This window comes from Ictalurus furcatus, chromosome 13, assembly GCF_023375685.1.
Source record: "Ictalurus furcatus strain D&B chromosome 13, Billie_1.0, whole genome shotgun sequence".
Lineage (NCBI taxonomy): Eukaryota > Metazoa > Chordata > Actinopteri > Siluriformes > Ictaluridae > Ictalurus > Ictalurus furcatus.
The window spans coordinates 6,594,613-6,616,910 of NC_071267.1; the positions used below are offsets into that span (position 1 = coordinate 6,594,613).

General features: G+C 40.0%; 1 protein-coding gene across 1 annotated transcript in view; it reads right to left on the minus strand.

The window, feature by feature from the left end:
• Window positions 1-989: 989 nt before the first annotated feature.
• Window positions 990-22,298, minus strand: part of heatr1 (HEAT repeat containing 1) — a 33,344-nt gene continuing 12,035 nt past the window's right edge. The window contains exons 18-45 of the mRNA XM_053639937.1: window positions 21,907-22,075; window positions 21,623-21,771; window positions 20,224-20,416; window positions 19,942-20,114; window positions 19,613-19,774; window positions 18,811-19,053; window positions 18,131-18,262; window positions 17,903-18,006; window positions 17,675-17,812; window positions 17,312-17,427; window positions 15,067-15,188; window positions 14,829-14,957; window positions 14,236-14,466; window positions 11,068-11,197; window positions 10,723-10,892; window positions 10,558-10,610; window positions 10,352-10,475; window positions 9,356-9,496; window positions 7,518-7,819; window positions 5,372-5,522; window positions 4,966-5,124; window positions 4,658-4,792; window positions 4,401-4,505; window positions 4,143-4,311; window positions 3,525-3,709; window positions 2,854-3,012; window positions 2,574-2,682; window positions 990-1,382 (exon numbers count right to left, since the gene is read on the minus strand). Coding sequence (XP_053495912.1) covers window positions 1,294-1,382; window positions 2,574-2,682; window positions 2,854-3,012; window positions 3,525-3,709; window positions 4,143-4,311; window positions 4,401-4,505; window positions 4,658-4,792; window positions 4,966-5,124; window positions 5,372-5,522; window positions 7,518-7,819; window positions 9,356-9,496; window positions 10,352-10,475; window positions 10,558-10,610; window positions 10,723-10,892; window positions 11,068-11,197; window positions 14,236-14,466; window positions 14,829-14,957; window positions 15,067-15,188; window positions 17,312-17,427; window positions 17,675-17,812; window positions 17,903-18,006; window positions 18,131-18,262; window positions 18,811-19,053; window positions 19,613-19,774; window positions 19,942-20,114; window positions 20,224-20,416; window positions 21,623-21,771; window positions 21,907-22,075 — 4,242 coding nt within the window. The 3' untranslated portion in view covers window positions 990-1,293. The remainder of the gene's footprint in view (window positions 1,383-2,573; window positions 2,683-2,853; window positions 3,013-3,524; window positions 3,710-4,142; window positions 4,312-4,400; window positions 4,506-4,657; window positions 4,793-4,965; window positions 5,125-5,371; window positions 5,523-7,517; window positions 7,820-9,355; window positions 9,497-10,351; window positions 10,476-10,557; window positions 10,611-10,722; window positions 10,893-11,067; window positions 11,198-14,235; window positions 14,467-14,828; window positions 14,958-15,066; window positions 15,189-17,311; window positions 17,428-17,674; window positions 17,813-17,902; window positions 18,007-18,130; window positions 18,263-18,810; window positions 19,054-19,612; window positions 19,775-19,941; window positions 20,115-20,223; window positions 20,417-21,622; window positions 21,772-21,906; window positions 22,076-22,298) is intronic.

The window sequence follows — 22,298 nt, forward strand, 5'->3', positions numbered from 1 at the left end:
TCTCTCTGGACAAGGGTGTCTGCCAAATGTAAATGTAATAAATTGAAAGGCATGTTTAGCACCAGTTTCTGAGGCCATGTACAACGGGTTGGGGTATAATAATTCATATGGACAGGGGAAAGTTCAAATAGCTGTTTCTGCATTGCCAGGATGTAAACGGTATAAATTTTGTAAAATAAATAAATAAACAAACATGGCAAGAACTGGTCACTGTGCTGTTTGTGATGGATGCTTGGACCACATAGCTTGCTTGTGTTTTTTTTTTTTTTTCTCAGATACATGACTACAAGGTGTCCCAAAAGTCTCCATACATGGGGGAAATGAACACTTTTTAGCTAAATGTCTTCCAAACATTTTATACTAGTTTTTAAATATTATATATTTTTCAGATAGCCTTTAAGAATGACTTTGACAAAAGAAGAACGTATTGAACTCATGCTTACTAACAGGAAACATGGCAAGCACATCACACAACATTGTTGCCAAACTTATTAACAAATCAAAAAACTGGAGGTGTTGCGGACGAACCGAAAAATGGACGTCCACAAACATCCACTGATGAAGACACAACCAACGTGGCGCTGGGAAACAGTCCACTATGTATGGAGACTTTTGGGACTACCATGTATATAAACTTTATAAACAAATAAATACACCTTATTACCGATTTGTCCGATTTGTGCTTTAAAAGACTAAATTCTTTAGAAATGGAAGGGTTAAATCCAAGGTGATGTGCCACTACAATCCTTCAGCACTCTGTCCAGAGGTGACATCACTGACCAGACTGAGTCTGGGTCAAAGGCCCAATAGGAGCAAAGTCCTGCAAAAGTTGATGTATAAAAGTTAAGGCAAACATGTAAAAATGTTAGAGTGTGAATACAGGGTGCAGCCATGGTGTTGTTTGTTAGTGTGAATAAAGTAACAACCGTGTTCAACCGTTTAGACGGTTGTAAGCGTGAGAGAATAAAGGGAACAGAAGACAACCCACATCATAGCACTCGGCAGACGAATTTATTGGAGACAATCATCTGGATTTGTTGCTTCATTACTAAACTGTGTTAAACAGAACACTTGCAATTCAAATGTCACTGCTGGCAGAAGAAATGCACAACAGATAGTCTGTTATGCAAAAGGTACAAAGAAAGACCATCTTGGCAGTGGCTGTGAAGGCTTTTTAAAAATTACTTAAAAAGTGTGTGGTACATGAGACAGGAAGAGTGGCAGAAAAAAAAAATTATGCTGAATCTGCAATAGAGCATGTTCCCATTAAAGAAGGTTTTTTAGATGCTTGTATTAGAAGTAGCTCTGTAACGATTCTCCCAGGATCATCTCCATCTCCTGAATAGTCTTCTGTACCTGGTGTTCCACTTCCTCACATTCATCTGCAGCAACAAGACACATTTACATGTTGAGATTTTAAAATACCCAGAGCTGATAATGAATTACCATAACACAACATGGTTAACAGATTAATCAACAAATTGTTCAGAAAAAGAAAAGTCACATGAGCACAGTCACGTTTATCAGATATAACCAATAATAACAATAATAATAATAATAATAATATCTTGAGTGTAATCAGCAGAACAGGGAAAACTGAGGCCATGATTGAGCAGTGAAAGCTGTAATAGGAGCGGTAGGTTGTTTATGGTCTGTCTGTAAAGTAGGAAATTGACTGGGCAGCACCAGTAACACCAGTAACACCAGTAGCAGAGAGTTAGGCAATAAATACATCATGGGAGATGGTATCAAATACAGAGCTGTGGTCAAGCAGAAGAATATTAAGATCACCAGAGTGAGTAGCAAACGAGGAGGTCATTAACAACCCTTATTAGACCAGTCTCAGTGCTCTGGAGGAGATGTAAGCCATGCTGGAAGTGTCTTTATTATTGGCTACAACTGCACTTGGAAGGTAACGACTTTTTTTTAGCAGGCCAGCAACAAAAAGCAGATTAGATGTTGCCTGGTTGTTGTTACTTAGATCAGTAGAACCTAAATCACATTTCTTCAAACCTGGTATAGCTGGTCAAGGCTCTATATTAACTGCTTTCATGACCCGGGGTTCAGGAGTGAACCAGGTAGAGTGAGAGGAAGGTACAAGCCTAGCGGCATGTAAATCAAGGGCTATGGAAACAGTGTGGCTGGAGTGAGATCTTATCTAGCATTAACATTTTAGTAGAGAAGCAGAGAAAAATTGTGAATTAATTGATGTAAGATCGCAAAAGGATATGCAAGTGGAAACTCCAGTGTGATGCCAAGTCAGATGTTTTGGTTGCCCTGCAATGTAACATAATGTCTGGCTAACTAGTTAGCAAGTTAAGTGGATTAATACAGACAAATGAGTATATGAGGGCACATTGTGTTTGTGTCTTCAACATAAAGTCAGCAAGATCAGTATCAACATGTATATTAATAGCACTTAAAAATAACAACACAAGTCAGAGACCAGAGCGAGTAGTCTACTAAGCTCAGTTAAAAATGTCAGAGTTTGGTTTAGAGGTGATAGATTAAGACCATGATTAGTGGAAGATACATAAGGAGGGACTGTATATGAACACACTCTCCTGGCTTACCTTCCATAAGCTCAGCCAGAAACGGGATGCTCTCTGGCAGAAGCACCATGTAGTTCTCCTTTAGTTTGCTTGCCAGCTCCACCAACATCAGCAGAGCAGAGAAGCGCACCTGCACCACAGGAGAAACACATACACAAACTTTGAGCAAATTACATGTGACATCATCAATTTACATATATGTGAGAGGCGAAACTGAAAAGATTTATAGTTTATTTATATATTTTATTTATATATAACAGTGCGACAATAGGGAGTGTTCTGCTATTTTTGCTGCTGTTACCTTGGGAGAGCTGTGGCGTGTCTTCAGCAGGATCTGGTAGTTGAGAACTTTCCACTGCGAGTCATCACCCATGGCAACAGAGAATTGTGCTACACACGGAACCAAGTGCTTGGTGACTCTGGCCTCGTAGACCTGCTCTCCGCCCAGCATGTTTTCCAACTGCCAATGAACAACATGAATATGTGAGTGCATAATCATCATAATCACAAACCTGATGGCTCTTTGCATGTTTGGGTCACATAACCAAACAGCAAGTGCATTACTGCCACTCATCCAGTTCGAGAAATTATTTGTCTTTAATCCAACAAAATAAATTTTATTTAATTGTATTTTCTCTTAAAAAGTGGCACATTACAGACACACTAATGACTATTTTGAATAAAAGCAAACAAACGGTCATCCTATTCTATTTTTATTTGCTCTCCGTGTCAAACAATTTTATTTTTGCCTTTGCTTAAATTTGAATATCCCATATCTTTTTTGTATATTTGCACTTTTAACAACAACAACAAAATAATAATAATAACAACAATAATTACCAAAGAAATGACCAAAAACTACACGCAGTTAAAGTGTCATTAAGCATCATCAGGGATATAATAAAGTTTCAAAATTTGCCAGGAAGTGTGCACATAAAGTATATAAGAAGTATATAAAGCTGTTAAACCCACCTGATCTACCAGGGGGACAAGGAGTGCATCCGCTCTTTCTTTGCTGAGGAATCGTTGTGTGTCATACAGAAAGATCTTATGAAGACAGTCCAATGTGTATTGCAGCAACAGACTGCTCTTCTGCTTGGCACCATCATCATCATCATCATCATCATCATCATCCTCTGAGTCAAAGAAGGCCTCATCTACAGGGGTTTCAAAGGCAAAAAGGCACACAATCATTTACAAGGGTGTTTGTGCCACTGGAAGACATGCACCTTAGTAGGCACCATATCAATTCAATCAACAGTGCTCTAGTTCTAATTATTAAAGCACAAACAGAGTCACAGGATCAGGCCAGTTCACGAGCTCTCAGGGCAGTGTAAAAAGCACCATTATAATTATGAACATCAATATAATTAACTATAATGGAGTTGTGTTTGGCAGACCTATTCTGTTATGATTAGGAAATACTAAATTTGAATGAAAAGTGCCTACATTAGATTCACTCTTTAGCATGTTCACACTACAGTATGTTCTTTCACTAATCTGTGTAAGAAGTGAAGTTGGGACGGAGGACACTCCTAAAAAACAATACAAATGGTGAATAAAGTGGCTCTGCAAAAAGGATTTCTCTACCGGTGTGTGCAGTATTCAGTTGACGGAGAAGGTCTGAGAATGGTTTCACCAGCTGCCCAGCAAACAGAACGAACAAGCCCTTCAGTCTGTCTGCAATGCAATCAGTCAGCCTGCAGAAGGTCAGCATTCGGTCTTTAGGCGCTCCCTCTGTCTTACTCCAGTCAAAAAGCTGCCACAAAAAAAGGTTTTGTTTTTAGCTTATTTATTAACTGATTAATTTAATAAGATCGACAGATAACTCGTGTTTTTTCCACTTACCTTGAAAAACAGTGGTCTAAATGTGACCTCAGAAAGCTTCATGACCATCACGAGAAGACAGTCTATCACACAACCCTCGATTTCAGCCGTCTTTTCCAGATCTCCCTGCCCAAACACATCAGGTGACACGTCACCATGATTCTATATCAGGTCCTGACTACACTTACTACACAATTCACATTAGCTTCGGCAGCAGAACTACTAACCTTATACTACTAACTACTAACCTTTAAATGTATGCTCAGAAGGAGTTTTACCTGACAATGTTTGGTACGGATGTCCAGAGCTGATAGGAAGAAGGAGGTGAGCTCTGACTGGTGGGAATTGAGTTGATCCTTTTCCATATGACCAATATGCTCTTTCAGGATGTTCATCAGAGGACAAATATGGCTCTGAACCAATGAAAAGAACATACAATAGACATACATGTGATTTTGTACTATAAAAGATTATCAATTTCTTTTAAAATGTAAAATTTCTCTACATACCCAAAAAATAAATAAATAAATAAATTACATGATACGATCAAATCTTTATGCTGTAAATAAAGGATAATCACACAAACCTGCTGAGAGTCCACCATGCTGTTATAGCACCTTGCCAGGGTGGGCATTAAAACCCTTGGTGGAACCTTTGTTGCGAGTGTGGAACTCAGTGAGGAGAGTCTAACGGCCAGCTGAGGGCAGGTGGAGAGACGTTCAGCAACTCGTGCCAGACGTGCCACCTACTCCACAAAGGCAGACAGCAGCAGATAGGTTAAAAATGATCATATACAGCATTGCATACAGACTATACTCAACAGAATATAGTAATGGAACAATTAATTATTTATCTATTATTGGTAGATTAAGATTCAAATTAATTAGATTAAATGCTCCTGTGGGGAGTTCATTCCACAAATCAGTAGAGTTTTTCTGCGAAAGTTTGTATATATGAGCATGTGTTTTTATTATTTATTTAATTTTGTTTACCTGTGATATTGTGTCCTCAAGGTAAGGGCTGATGAAATGAGGGAGAGTTTCTGCTGTTTTCTGTAGGGCTGTAACTGCACTCAACAGATACACCTCTGTAGAAAAAAGATCCTTGCGCTCCTTCAGGGCCTGTAGAACCGCTGGCATTAACCTTACCAACACACACACACACACACACACACACACAGTATAAATATTATTGAGTTTAGACAAAGGAGAAAATACAAGTTAAATAAAGTCAAAGTTAGTAACGAACAATGTACAAGTAAAAGACTGACTAAATATGTAGTTAGAATTAATGACTTCAATGACTTAATGACTTCAATAAACTCACTCTGCATCAGGGGGTAAGAAATTCTATTTTAAAACAGAATCATACTTCAAAAGCATTTCAGGGCAATACAAGTTAAAGACCTGAAAACACCAGCCACTTTATTAGGAACACCTGGTCATCCCTGGGATTTTCACTCAAAATAGTTTGTACAGAATGGTGTGAAAAACAAAAAACATCCAGCAAGTAACAGTTCAGCAACATAAACGCCTTGTTGATGAGAGAGGTCAGAGGAGATTGACCACATGACTGACAAGCTGGCCATGGTAACTCAAATAACCACTCTTTACAACTGTGATAAGCAGAAAACATGGCCAACATTAAGGTGGATGAGCTACAACAGCATGGCAAATTCACAGCAAGAATGTGCAGCTGACAGTTATGTGATGCAATCACAAAAAAATGTGATGCAATCAATCAGAATCCATGGGTGAGTCATGTGTCAAAAATATAAATTTTTTCAGGCTGGATCACGATCCACAATTTTTTGCTCATGTTGGTTTCTAAGAATATATGTACACAGAGGTGCTGAAGATATACTAGTAAACAGTGAACTTTTGCACTTAACATATTTTGGGGAGAAAAACTTGCTGCTTTCCATCTAGCTCGGACACCTGCAGTAACTTACCCATCTAAATGTTGAAGTTTGTTTAAAAACGAGGGACTGGAAAATGTTACCAAGTTACTTTGAGTGTTAGCTCAAGATCAATCAATAAATTATGAAATTTTGCTGTGTTAGCTGCCTTGGTTTATGCAATCACTTCAATCACACTGGTTTGCTAGTTAGAATACCAGTGGCTAGTACAATACCAAAAGGCTAGCTTAGACATCACCATGAACAACATACCAGATAAACTACAAAGACCTCCTCACTGAGGGTTTTTCCATTACAAAGACAAATATTGGGGATAATAAGGTCAACTGAACTTCCCAAAAATTTACGAATTTATGAAGATGTAATTTGGTTGAAAATAATAAATAAATATTATCAACTGACATGCTGGCTTTTCTGGTGTAGTGAAAGGTGTGGTTTCACCTATGAATGACCATATTAGCTTGAGAAGTATTAGTCCTAACACTGTCAGAAACCCCCACCTACAACATGAAAAAAATGTTTAATCCCATCGTGAAGAACAGCTTGGAGCTTCCTTCACCTGAGAATCACTCGGTCCTGCCGAGGATGGCCCTGCCGTGACATTGCTATGGACTGCACCGCACAGATACTCTGAAGACTACTGTGGATTGGTCTCACCTGGATAGCCTGAAGTTCGCACTTACTGAAAACAATGCTCAAGTCCCATTCATTATTCAGTGGATAACTGAAGATCTTTTCAAGACACTCAGTACAGTTTGACTTTATAGTATACAGCTGTGGATGAGCTGATAATCGCATCTGGTGTCACCCTGAAGAAGATAGGTTCCCTATTGAGTCTGGTTCCTCTCGAGGTTTCTTTATGTCATGTCTGCAAATCACTGCCTCAGTTGAGCTCTAAATCTAAATCCATATCTGTATTTCAGTAAAGCTGCTTTCTGACAATGTCCACTGTTAAAAGTGCTACATACACCCACCTAAACATTTTTTATTCAATACATATGAATTCATAATTCATAGGCCTCAATTATGAAACATTGGTGAGTTTGTGGCACCCAGCCCTAATTACAAGAGATCGATTTAAACGTGATCAAAAAATGTTCTACAGAGTAATATACCAACAAAGCTAAAATGTTAGTAGTGGTAGAGGAGAATCATTTTGACATTTGTTAGCATGTAGGAAGTTCTTTACACTTAATAGAACAATAGAACTAGCCCTGTACCTGTGTACTTGGGTGATGGCAAGAGCCTCCAGTGTGCTAGTGACTTCGGCCACACAGAGCAAAGCGCTGCTCATAACATTTCTCTCTTCCCTGGGATTTGCCACCAACTCCACTGTCCTACTCAGTACAGGTAAGAATGCCTTCTGGTGGTGGGCACCAAAACTGCGGCACAGCAGCTTCAGACTGTAGAGGGCTGTTTGCCTGTTAATGGCTTGCTCTTCTTCCTCTTGTCCTCCAATCTGGCCACAACCCCGCCCCACAATGCTCAAGAGGTCATCAATGAGTTCCAGCAGCACAGCCACCTTAAGCATAGAAAAGGCCAAAAGACTAAATACAACTGGTATATTCTACAGTTGCAGCTCAAAAAATGTTTATATCTTGGAAAAGTTCATTTATGCCCATAATTTTAATTCAAAAAGTGGAACTTTCATATATTCTAGATTCATTACACAAAGTGATATCTTTCAAGCTTTTTTTTTTTTTTTTTTTAATCTTTTTTGATAATTACAGCTTACAGCTCATGGAAATCAAAAATCCAGTATCTCAAACTATTAGAATAAAGAATTTATTTATTTCTTCTGAAAAGTATGTAAATTTATGCACTCAATACTTGGTCAGGTTTTTTTTGTGTGTGCATGAATTACTGCATCAATGCGGCGTGGCACTGCTGAGGTGTTCTGGAAGCCCAGGTTGCTTTGAGGCCTTCAGCTCGTCTGTATCGTTGGGTCTTTTGTCTCTCATAGATTCTCTATGGGGTTCAGGTCGGGCGTGTTGGCTGGCGAATCAAGCACAGTAATACCATGGTCAGCAAACCAGTTACTAGTAGTTTTGTGGGCAGGTGCCAAGTCCTGCTGGAAAAGGAAATCAGCATCTCCATAAAGGTTGTCAGCAGATGAAGCATGAAGTGCTCTAAAATCTCCTGGTAGACGCTGCATTGACTCTCAACGTGAGAAAACACAGTGGACCAACACCAGTAGATAACATGGCACCCCAAATCATCACTGACTGTGGAAACTTCACACTGGACTTCAAGCAACTTGGATTCTGTGCCTCTCCACTCTTCCTCCAGACTCTGGAACCATGATTTCCAAATGAAATGCAAAATTTACATTCATCTTCCCTGTGATTATGGTTGTGTACTGAACCAGACAGAGATTAAAGGCTCAGGAAACCTTTGCAGGTGTTTTGAGTTAATACGCTGATTAGAGTTCTTCTCAGGTCATCAGGACATTTCTGTATTATAAATTCTTTATTCTAATATTTTGAGATACTGGATTTTGATTTCCATGAGCTGTAAGCCGTAATCCATCCATCCATCCATCCATCCTCTACCGTTTACTCCTTTTCAGGGTCACAGGGGAACCTGGAACCTATCCAAGGGAGCATCAGGCACAAGGCGGGGTACACCCTGGAGGGGTGCCAGTCCATCGCAGGGCAGTAAGCCGTAATCATTACAATTAAAATACAAAAGGCTGGAAATATTTCAGTTTATGTGTAATGAATCTAGTATATATGAAAGTTCCATTTTTTAAATTAAATTACAGGGAAAAAAAAAAAAACCTTTCCCACGATATGAATTATTTATTTTATTTTTACATGCACCTGTATATATATTTCTATTTCTAAAAGCTACTAGTCAACTGTTCATCTCAGAGAGAATCAATAACAAATACCCAAACACTGTATTTGTGCATGAAACATCACATATTCTGAAACTAATCGGCCACAAAATGTATTCATTTGAAAAGAATGTGTCTCTGACTAGGATAAAGCCTGAATATGAACTAAGAGACAAAATTGACAGCCATAAAGCCCAAGGAGTTAATGTAGGTGTGCACCTGCTGCTCCTCCCACCGTGTCCTCTGCTGCAACCTGTTGTTCAGCAACTCCATTGCCTTCCGCCTTACTGATGACAGCTGATTACCCATCAGGCCCCGCACCACCATGATGAAAGTGTCAGTAGGGAGGAGGGCATTCACCTTCAGAGAAGACAAGGATCTTAAAATCACAAACACACACCCACCTTGAATACACCCAACCCAACACATGCACGCAGACCTGCAAGAGGAACACTGAGTATTCCTGGAGTGTAAAAACATTTTCGATATAGCCTTTTCACAGATCACTTGCATACGGCATAAAATTAAATACTGAAGAAAAACCCTCAAGACCACAGCTAGAAAGTTAAAACATGGCTACAACTGTGTCTTTCAGCAAGACAATGTTCCAAAGCATACCTCCATAGTTGGCTTAAAGATAACAAAGTGAAACTATTGGAGTGGTCATCACAAACCTCAATCCCATAGAAAACTTGGGGACTGAATTGTGTGTACGAGCAAAGAGGAACACAAAACTGACTGAGGTACAGCACTTCTGTCTGGGGGAATGGGCAAAAATTCCAGCAAGGTATTGCTAGAATACTTCTAGCAGGCTAACGCAAGAGTCTGATTCAAGTCAAGCAATTCAAAAGCAATGGCACCAAATACTAACAAGTGCATTCACTTTTGACCCACTACAAATCGATATACTAAGTAAAAGCTGAAATAAATCTGCCTCTTAGCTTTTATTTTGAAATTACTAATGCGAGATGGGGGAAGGGCACAGTGGCTTCTAGGGTGTCAGTTAATACAAAACTGTCAATCATTCTCGAGTTACAGAAGTGTGTATTTTTTCAGTGATAAATCATAGCAGCATACTCTGACGTTAAAATGCGGAGTTCACACGCAAAGGTTGGCAAGTCTGTGCTTGGGTCATAATGTAATCCACAATATGTTACTTTTAATATGTTTATGTTTAAAACATTTGTGGAAGTATCTGTGATGAGCTGATTGTACCTTATCCAAGACATCATACGACTTGCTAAGCAATGCTCTCCAAAACTTGGCTGTGGGTTTGTCAGAGTTCTCCTCGACACACTGAGCCACAGTGTAGATGTAGCGCAGGTTCTCCTCCAACAGGCTAGAAAACCATCATGATATCATAATATGTTTACAGAAGAACAGCATAAGCACACTGAAAATAATTTCTGACAGACACTCACCTTTGCTGAAGTTCCTGCAGACAGCTTTCAGTTAAATCCTCACAATCAGCCACCTAAATTAGTACATTAAAATAACTTAAAATGAATCGAATATAAAAGGTGTAGTTATTTTTAACCTTCCTTAAACTAGACCATGATATCCTTAATTGAAAATACACAGCTTACCTTTCCTACAAAGCTGCTGGCGGCTAGTAACTGTCCCATGAAGGACACAGACAGGAACTTGAAATGTCGGAGCTCTTTTCCACTGTGGGCCTCTACATTAAAAACCAGATCTAAAGCACTTTCCTCTGTTTTTTGACATACGGTTCCTCTCACCAGTCTCTTCTCCGGGACTGTAGAGAATGAACATAAACAAAAATATATCCTTTTGTCCATGAAGGAATTTAGAAGATTTTTCATAGGCATCACTGCATAACGGTTTGCAAAACCATACGTGTTACCTATATACTTGTTATAACATGTACTTATTACAAGATCTGGACAAGAGGGAGAACAGGGTGCACCTACCATCCTCTTTTTCCTTCGGGAGGCCCAAGAGGAACTGTAGAATTTTAATGAGAGATGTCAGCTGCTCATGAACTTCAAACTCACAACACAGGAAGACCCAGAACTCTTGATCCCGCTCCAGTGCTGCTTCCTGAAACACAGTTAAATCGTCAACAAGACTTCTACAATAAATACAACACTACTGCAGTTAAGAACCTTGATGTACACATAGATGCTGGCTTATTATTTGATTTGTAACATCTCTAAAATGGCAACTTTCATATAATTAATAGCCAAAATAAGAAATGCGCTAAATCCACAGAACACTGAAACTAGTGCATGCTAACTTCTACAGTACATTACGTCCTCTTCCCAGCATATTCATTAGAGCTCTGTTTAAAACATCTAAATTATTGTCCTAATAGTGGATATGGCCTTTTTTGAGAATATTGCCATTTTTATAGCTCGATTTTTGAAGGTCAGCAAACTTTTATCTAATTTTTTGTGTATTCTCAGAGCTTCCCCATGTTGATGAATTACTCAGGAAGAACTGGGAAAGAACTGAGGGAAAGATAAATACAGCCAAATACAGAAAACCAGAAGAAAACCATCTTCAGAGTGCACATGACCTAAAAGTAGGGTGAAGCACGATAATGAAGTCTCTGAATATCATAAGTGAGGACAAGGACAAGCAGTGTACAGTTTTGTTCTCTATACTTCATTTAAGTTGGCTAGACACAGTTTGTGGTCCTGCCGTTTGCAACATACCCCAGACATGTGCAGAGCCTCGGGAAAAGCTCATGGTCTGGTGCGGTAAGCATTAGGAGTGTAAATCGCAAGTTTCATGACAATACGATGGAATATCGATTCTTTTAGCCAGCGACTTGACTGCCACGATGCGATTGCGCTTTGACCGATTCAAGGGCCTGATATTAAACAGTGCATCAATTTCACACAATCTGTAACATTTCTATTAATTCACAGATGTGACCGAAACGTATTTTGAAAACATTTATTGCGCTTTTCAGTGCAAATAAGGACCCGTGATGAACTTAAACTTTGACATGAAGTGGCTGGAATTAGAGTGTCCTAAATAAAGGTCTATCTCAGGGCCGGAGTGAGACCCATTTTCAGTTTAATGCACAAGACCTGTCCATATTCTTTCATGGTGGAAGAACTTCTTACTACCCAGTTAGATTACTTACATGTTTCAACAAAAGTATAAAGATAAATAACAAATGACATACTGAGTATTGTTTTCTGTTACAAAAAGTCCAACTGTATCATTATGAAAAAAATGTTGATTTGCACTCAAACAAATATGAAGTATCTCAGTAAGAAATATACTTTTTTTTAGGCAGCTACCTCGCGCCACGGCATGTGACGACGGTTTGTTTCTCCATGGTAATGACCTGGGTATATGCGCTTGTGTATGCATGCATGCTCTGAGCCAAGTGATGTGAGAAAATGTCACATTTTAATGCATAAGAAATTTATGCGCTGCATTAAATATAAATGTAGTGTAATTAATTACTTTAGTTATCAGTCACGCAATAATGTAACACACATGCCTTTTCTGCTTGTGTGTGAGATACAGAGAGAAAGTGGGCGAGTGGCAGTCTGCCGGCCCGATTTATGAGCGGCCCACCGGGAATTCTCCCGATTCTCTCAATTAGCCACTCAGGCTATGGCCCATCTTAAAAATTATACACGCACTGATGTTTGCGCATTGCACTGATGCATCAGAACGTTGGTTATTTGATCGATACATCCATCCATACTAAGCATGCCTTGAGATCACACTTTTCCCTTCAAACAGCGCTAACACTAGGTGACTAGTGATTCTCTGTAGAATATTTGCTGATTACGAGCTCACAGAATGAGCAGTTGCAGCATGGCATGTTGGGAGTACGCGGACACTGACAGTAAGAGATAACCAGCTGATGGTAGACAAAACACAAGATCGTGCTGAGGGGAAGCGCAGGGCGATAAAACGGTAACGGTATTTATCGACGGTACACCTTTATCGGTAATGAAAGAAAAAATGTTCGGTATACCGCGCAATTACATTTAAACAGACATTAAGTTTGGTTGCATGAACAACGCTCATGCTTGCGCGGTCCCTGGATCATAAATAGCCTATCATATTCTTGATAAAGGAGTGTGCTACAAGTGTCAAGCAAACAGCCAATAACAAGTTGAGTATCTATGGGGTTCGGTTGTGCCATCGCCACGTGACATTAGAACACAAGAACACATTTGAAAATGAGTTCAGAGCCTGCTGAGGAGATTGTGAATAAAAAATATATTTTTTTGGTTTCCTTTCGTCTGACCAACATCAGAACACCGTTGTGTGTAAGCTTTGCAAAAAAATAAATACAAGCTGCGAGAGACTTGTTCTGCTCATGCGCAGTGCTCCGCACAGGTACATTGCGTGTGACTCTGAACAGCGGGCAAGGAAGAAATGTGACATTTTGCCGCTTTTTGTGTTTTCTGTTAAAATGTCGGCTCAGGACAGTGAGTGTTCTCAGAGCAGGAGCTCGACTCGTCAGACAAGGACAAGGACAAGGCTAGGCTAACTATGCTAACAGGTTGAGCACAAACCAGAGCACCAAGAGTCACAGGAATCTCCCTTAAAGTTTGCCTTGATTGTTCTACGTTTACACTTACATTGCACACATTTTTGTAACATTTTATTTATTAAGTTCAAGAGTTTCTTCAACACTTCTTTATTTAATTTTCATATAAGATATAAGAAAATATTTGTTTAAATTCTGTTTTGTTTTTGACTGTTTAAAATTATTTGTTGTTTGCCTTAATAAAGTGGGCAAATGAAAAACACAGTGGTTAAATTCAAACCTTTTTCCTAATGGTCTTCGTTTAAAAAACATTCAAATTTATAAATAAACAATGATATGAAACATTATATCGTGATAAATTGTTTAGCTGTACCGCCCAGCCCTACTGAGAGGTTTGGTCTTTCCTCTGGTACTCAGTAGCAGTCACACTGATGCACACAATCAAATTATTTTACTCTCATGACAATAGGAAAGTAAAATTGCACAATTGCAAGTTGCAAATACTAACAATATACAAATATGCAACTCAATTATTTTAGTAAATGTTGCTGACACCAGTATTCAAGAAACATTAAAGATTAAAATCCTAAGAAACATTAAAGCAGCGTACCTTCTCAGCTCCTGTGCTGCTGATAGCAGTGCTGGTGGCATGCTGTTTGAACAAGAGCAGCATTAAGACCCAGAGGAAATGTGCAGGCCCCAGTGTGCCCAGCAGCTGCCTGAGGATGGGTATACGCCTGTGTTCAGGGACGTGTGGAAGAGCATCAACAAAAACGTGTATAACACGCGTCACCACAGCCTGCATTTGCCCCTGTGGATGAGTACTCCTACCGTCATGAGCCTTATGGACAAAAGAGAAGCAACAGGTTCATGTGTGGCAACAGACGGAAAGAGGATCAGCATCCGTTTCAGATCAGTGCAGCATAAACGCGCAAACCCCCAAAAAAGTCTAATCGTTATAAAGAGAGGAAGCTATGCACACCAGTAAACAACAGGTAAAGCAGTTTTAATAAATCCCTAAAAGAATCCTACAACCTACTGAAATAAAGTGACTATAAACTGCTCTCCGCTACTCAAGTGTACCCAGGTATTCATCATCATATATGAGGAAAACATCCTTTAACATTTTCTATGGCACAATTAACCCATAGCCATTGTGAACATTGGTCCTCCTCAAGCAAAGCCACCATGGTTTCAACATACATGAATGAGGGCAGGGATAACCATCTGCACAGTCCTGTTGATGATCTGGAAGCTGTAGGCGTCATCAAGTCGCATAATGTTGGCCCCCATAAACGTGAAGATTGGCATGATATTGTGCAGAACTTTCTCCTGAACAGCAAAGAACAAAAAGAATCATTAATAGTCTTTGTAAAAAAAGATTAAAAAAAAAAAAGTGCAGCCACAAGCATGTTTATGAAAACGTATGCACATTACTCACTGGAAAGATTCCAGCTACGGTACCCAGCAGCAGGAGTGCGTGGTGGTGTGTTTGAGGTGTGTTCGAGGTCCTCACACATTGAACCACTAGCTCCACACTAAATTTATCCTCATCCAAGATGTCTGTAAAAAATGCGAAACAATTAAGCCAACAGAAAAACACTTATTTCACTGAAAATAAATATAGCTTTACAATTTCATTAAATAAATCCCTGTGGCACAGTCGATATCGGGGAAATTCTTTAAATGGTTCTTAAAGCGTCATGAAACACTAAACTACATTTTCTGAGATTTTAACAGAGGTGTTCGTATCGCACATCATAAAACACAACCTTAGCATCCGTTAATTTTAATCGTAGGAGAAAGCTGGTTAATTTTGAGCTTTTTTCTGCTTCCTGGTTTAAAATCTTGTCTGGTCATACGTCACAGGCAATGAGTGACATGGCAATGTACTGTAGTACTTTGATGACATGTTGGTGTCTCAAAATTATTCATGAGCCTGCGTGTTCTTATCCTACGAGAAGATTCTGTCTCTTAATTATTCATGACAGCACGTGGTGCTTTCCTACAGATGTAGTAGATGAGAGAGGCATTCAAATGGGACGCAGGTGTTCGTTTCAGTGGTGTAAGAGTTCAAGTGTGTTTACTTGGGAGAGCTATGAGAATTGGAGAAACGTGGACTTCAGACTTGCTCATACAAACAGTTTGTGTCTACACAATGATGCGGTACTCAGTCTCGAGGACTTTTGCATCCCTTCAAATTAAATACGTGTCTAATTTTTACATTTACATGTATATTTACAGTGGTCAGTGGTAGCTCGGTGGTTAAGACATTGGACTGCTGATCAGTGCATGAGTTCAAATCCCAGCACTGCCAAGCTGCCATTGCTGGGCCTTTAACCCTCAAATGCTCAGTTGTATAAATTAGAGAAATGTAAGTCGCTCGATAAGGGCGTCTGCCAAATGCCATAAAAGTAAATGTAATTTTTAACCATGACAGTTTTACTTGCCTTTTAGCTAATTAAACCGCTTAAAGCTCCTCAGGCCATCGCGTGCAAAACCATGCAAGGAGAGTCCGCGTTGAAGGGAAGAGCCTTCGCCTTTTTATTTGTGAAAAGCTCGAGCCTATTACCTAGTTACCATTCCCACACTTCTCCCATGTGCACTGCCTCCGGTATTATTTTATGTTTTCCTCCACAGTCACGCCAGGGGCTAATGATTCAAATAGATAGAGCAGAGGACCTGCACTGCTAGCTACTGTGTCTCCATTTAGCCCTGGGGGTTCAGGAGGAGAGAAGTCCTCTGCCTCGTCTGCAAACTTTTGGTCACTATCCGTCTTTAAGTCCTGCCTTTCCCTGCCACGCCTACTCCCCCTCCCTTCTTCGCACAGCCATCCACGACCATTTAAGTTGCATTTTTCAAAAACAGTAGCTGCATTTACATGGACAACAACAATCCACTCTTAATCCAATTAAGACCATACTTGGATTAAGAAACTACCATGTAAACAGCAATTTTTACATACCTTAATCTAATTAAGGTCATAATCGAATTAAGCTCTAATCGAATTAAGACAGGTGGAGTACTCCTGTTTTAGTCGCATTATGGACGTGTATTACAGACATGTAAACACCTTAATCACATTATGAACGTCGTGTGAGAGTTTTCACCGCATTTTGCGACAGGACACGATCACACACGGCAGTTTTACGTTTTAGGGCGAACAAGATAGTTCGGCTGTGACCCAAACCGCGTACTTACCTACTATAGTCCTGTAGTGGGGAAAAATACATGTATCTCGGCTACTATATAGACGGTAAGCACGTGGTTCGAGACGCAGCCCACGGCTTCAAGCAGTTGTCTATTAGCACGTATAGCATTACAAATAATTAACTGCATTTAAAGCGTTCGTAAATTTTTTTTAAATAAAAAAACACCCAAAGCTGTATACGGTACCATAACGAAGACGAACTGTATGTTGATACGTGAAATTCTGGAGGGACGTCGGACGGCGGATCTAATTATGCTCTATAACATGTAAAACGGGAACATGAAAGGAATATTCTAAAAGCGACTCATGTAAACACCTTAATCACATTATTATCTTAATCAGAGTAAGGTCAATAATTAGATTACTGCTGTCCATGTAAACGTAGTCATTGAGAGGTAGACTTGAGCTGAAAGAGGGAGCTTTCATGACCCTTTAAACCAGCATTTGCCTTTGATGTGGGCCAGTAAATACATACCCTTGCTGATTGGTCCACCCTGTGGGGAGAGCTTCTGACAGACATTGAGGAGAACACTGAGGAGAAGCTGTTTGGTGTACTCCATATTCCCTTGCTCCGTTGACACCTCCAAACATCTGCAATGCGGTAAAGAGCAAGCAATGGAGCATTAAATACAGATCTGTTCCACTAAACACACATTACATTGTGAGGAACTCTTTCATTAAAAAGAACCGCTACATTTATGATGATGAAAAGAATCAGATTTTTTAATTCACTGCTCTTATCACAAAATAGGACATTTCTAGCAGAGTGTACTTAAAAAACCTATGGTATTGCAAGCAGTTAAAACATTTAAATATGTATAAATATGTATGGCTGTACCTGGAGAGAAGGCTAAAAAGAGCTGGCACCAACATCTGAGGCCTTTTTAGCTTCTTCTTGTGCTGTAGGAGCTCCAAAATAAATGTGACCCTCGGCCAGGAGACTGCTCCACCATCTGTTGGGGCATCCTGCGCAGTCCTTTTGGTGGGGGAAAAAATATTAACATGCTTGACCAACACTTTAGAGTAATTCAGGTTGGGTTTGGATGAATTCAAGTTGGCCACTTACTTAGGCTGCACCTTGCTCCGGCGAGTCTGCTGCACACTCACTGACATTTTTGGCTTGTCCATTGGAGTCAATTCATTAGCCACTAACTCTGCATCCACAGCAATCTATAAACAGATATACCATCTATAAGGCATAAACCAACAAACACCATAGAATAGGAAAACTAATAATAATAACAACAAGATTTTTTCTGTTTCTGCAAGTGTCTGCAAGAAACTGCGCCCCTACCCCTTTGAAGACACTACTGATGGTCTGGGAGCAAGTCGGGTTTTTATTGTCCACCAGCAGGTCGAATAACACTCCCAGTATCCTCTGTTGAATGTTCTCATCTCGCAGGGCCACAAAGAAGGGCTTAGTGATCTGAGTTCAGAAGAACCACAACTCATTTAGGATTATTTTATGTACTAGTGATTAGTTTATAAGCATTAAAACTCATACAGCTAAAAATTTCAGAAGCTGTTTGAAAGAAAGCACCCCACCAAAAAGTAGAATGGGATGGGAGATGGGAACAAACTCTAGCAATTTGGCACAGAAGGGAAAGCACCTGATACCTTCTGTAAAATATAGTGATGGATAATTCAGTATGTGTCCATGTAAACGTACTGATTGATGATCTAGGGCTGTTTAGCAGATGGTGTGAAGACTGATGGTCTCAGGAATTTTTCCTTATGTATCAGGATATATTAGCCCAAAACCTAGTTGCCTCTCATAGTGTTTGTTTTATGTGTTCAGTGGGATCTAGTCATGTCTCCAGACTCATTTGTTAGGATATTGCAGGGGTGTCCAATCATATCTGCAACATCTTACCCCACGTGGCTTCTGCTTGGTTGGAATGAAAACCTCCACCCATACCGACCCTTTCCGGATAAGACCGGACACCCCTGTGCCAGAAGGGTACGGCTGCCTACCTGCTCCATGGCAATGATCTGGAAACTGTCCATGTGTGAGTAGGGTTTAGAGGAGCTGCCCAGTGCAGAGATAAAGAGCTCCAGGCTCCTAGCATCTCGAGCAAGCAGTGGGGCAGAAGCCTCAGAGTACTTGCCCAGAAGCAACTGCAGGAACAGAGCCTCATCTGGCAGAAAAACTAAAGTGTCTGGAGCACACTGCTCCAGCAAACGCTCAATGGCTGGCAGGAGGATGGCCAAAACCAACTGGAGAGACCAAGAGACAGAGAGAAACACACAAACAAGTAAAAAGACAAAAATATTCTTTAGTACATCTACAGCAATACCAATGGCCTTTCTACTATTGTCAGTACTCATTCACCCAGGATTCACCCACAGTAAAGTGAGCCATGGCATTTATTTGCCAGTATAAGCTATACACAGATCATTTGGTTATTTTCACAGCTCAACAAACAAAACAAGCATTAAACAGTCATATGGAATGCAGAAACCACAACCGTATATGCAGCCTTTTCTTTATAGTTTTATAGTATTGTTCTACTGCTGTATAAATAAAATTTAATAATCCCCTCTAATATCTCATTTATAACCAAGCCACTAAACCTAATTTCTTTAACTATACTCTAACTCTAACAAGCGTCTGGCTGAGAAGTGTGTTCTGATTGTGTGGTTAGTCTAAAACCACTGGATTAGTTTATGTCACAGTCTTCAATTTATGTCTAAAGCCAATCACCAGCACCTTGTAAAACATACCAGTACTAGATCTTTATCAGAAGAGATAAATTCACAGAAAAATTGCTTATACCTCTCCATTGACGTCTTGTAGTGCTCGCAGCAATACTTTAGCCATGTAGCTGGGGCAGTCGGGAGACCTCACACATTGTAGAAGCTGCTCTATAGCCGAGAGCAGCTTGTTTTTGCCCTTCCCTTTCATAGAAACAGCTTCCTCATACAGCCTTGACAGTGCCTAAACCCAGATAAGGACACAAACAGTAAGTAAAAAAAATCAATACAGCTGTTGCTCCAAGTAATCCCAAGGCAATTCTTTAAGAGTCCTTAAGCATAGGCACAAATGGCATTGATATTATACAATTATTTATGTATAGAATCTGTTAGCAACTGGCAGTGGACAACCTGAGCGAGGTAGGTTGGATCAGCGATGAGCTCTTCAGCTGATAGAAGCAGCTTCTCTAATAGAGGGTGGTATGGAGAGGTGGTGACTCCAGCAAGAGGTTGCAACACTGCCACTGCTGCCCTTCTCACCTCTTTCACCCCACAACTCAGACACCCCAGGAGAGATGGCACCACTGCCGGCAGCAAAAAATAAGCTTTCAAATTCAGAATGAACACAAATAATAAGTGCTTTCTGTAAGAAAATAGCATTCTGTGTTGATGAAGGGGAGTACGTTTCTGTACCTGTTGAGGAGGGTGAGGCCAGAATGTTGAGCTTTTTCACAGGGAGGGCACTAAGAAGCACTTTACCCACATACAGTGCTTGGGTCTGCAGCAATGCTGTCACACAGAACTCTAACTGGTCACTTAGGTTATTGCTGTAGCCCCACAGCAGAGACAGAAACTTAAAGAGATGCTCTGGCTCACTCAGGTGCACCTGAGAATCCACATTAAAAGCAGAAAATAAAATTAATCGGTTACCTAGTGAGGGGGGGGGGGGGGTTAATTTTGCATAATCAAAAACCATTTCCCAGTGGTCCATATGTTTGACAGAGAAATAATCAACAGAGGAAACTTTACTGCAACAACTTTACTGAATGTCACTTTTCTCACCATGCAGCAGCAGCTTGCACTCTCACCTCAGTTGTACTTTGTAAAGTTTAGAGAGTTATAACTGTCCCAGAGTTTAAAAGGCTAAAAAGCATGTTAATATTTGTGCGCAGGGCATCGGAAATTTTTTTACTGGATTAACAACATTTATACGATTGCCACTGTTTATAAGGGGGCAGTGGTGGCTTGGCGGTTAAGGCTCTGGATTACTGATCTGTAGGTCGGGGTTCAAGCCCCAGCACTGCCAAGCTGCCACTGTTGGGCCCTTGAGCAAGGCCCTTAACCTTTTATGTATCATGGCTGACCCTGCACTCTAACCCCAGCTTCCTGACATTCTGGGGTATGCGAAGAAAAGAATTTCACTGTGCTGTAATGTAAATGTGATCAATAAAGACTCATTATCATAACAATCTGGAGGTCAGTACAAATATCTCATATGTGTCATATCTACAAAACCAGTGAAATTTCCACAGAACAGTAGGACGCAGCGTAAAATAAAAAGCACTGTGGAGCAACTGGAGTCAGTGTAGTAGAATACTTTCAATGGAGATGTATTAAACTTGAATGTAAACGTAATATCTCACCCGTGTCCTGCTGTTTCACCCACATGAGAATGAAAACCACCTGTCCCCGAGATTTGTTTTAGTCCTGTTATCTACATTATCTACACTGACATACTGAGAGAAGTGTTATTTCTTTTGCCTCTGTCTCTACGCATCTTTATATCTGCGTAGTGATTTCAGTACTTGAACACAGGTGCCTCATACAGTTAGCTAGACAGTCAAATACATAATAAGCATGTTCTGTTCTGGCGTGGCACTGTTTTTGTTTATAGCAGTTTTGTGGCTACAACCCAGAACACACTGCTACCAAAAATTAGACTACTGGCAAATATTTCTGCTCACGCAGCATGTTCTGGGTGTGGCCCTTGCAGTGTACATAGAAGGGTCATAACAAAGGCCTATGAGCATTTGGGCTACTTTGTTCACAATGCACCACTAAGCAGTTAATGCAAATAATGCTGTTGTGGTACCTGTAATAAGGGCTGCAAGAGGGCTCTAAAACTGGAGACCAGGGGTCCCTGACTAGCCCCAGACATCGCCATGTCAAACAGGTGGCACAGCAATTGCAGGTAGCAGCAAGTATTCATGTCTAGCTTCTCTGGGTTCCACCAGAGCTCACCTAAAACATAAATAAGATCCTGAAAGTCAAATGACAAATACTATCTGGGTTCTCACACCATATTAAAAGGTAATGTCAATTTAAAACTAATAAAAATAAAAAACTCAGGATGAAAAATAAATCACTCAACTCTACCTTTGAATGTAGATGCAGGACATTTGAGGTTTTTAATGAATTGCTGGAGGAGAGAGAGGAGCAGCAAGCTATATTCCCTTTCTCCTTTCTTCCCAGTGCGCAGTTGAACTAGGAAGCCTGCAAGCACCTCGTACATAGGCAAAGATGCTTTGTCCTGGCCCTCGTATAGCTGCAACAATGCAACACATTTACCACAAACCAACATATATGGGGTCCATCAAACACTTAAAATATTGTTAAACGTGAAGGAAAGCTCACAGTGCCATGAGGTATTTCTGATTATTAAATTAAATCAACAATGTTAACATTGATACATGAAAAAGTACAACAGTCCAAAAATCATCATCACAAACTGTCTTCAATTTTCTTTCAACTTCAATTTCAGTTTTTGA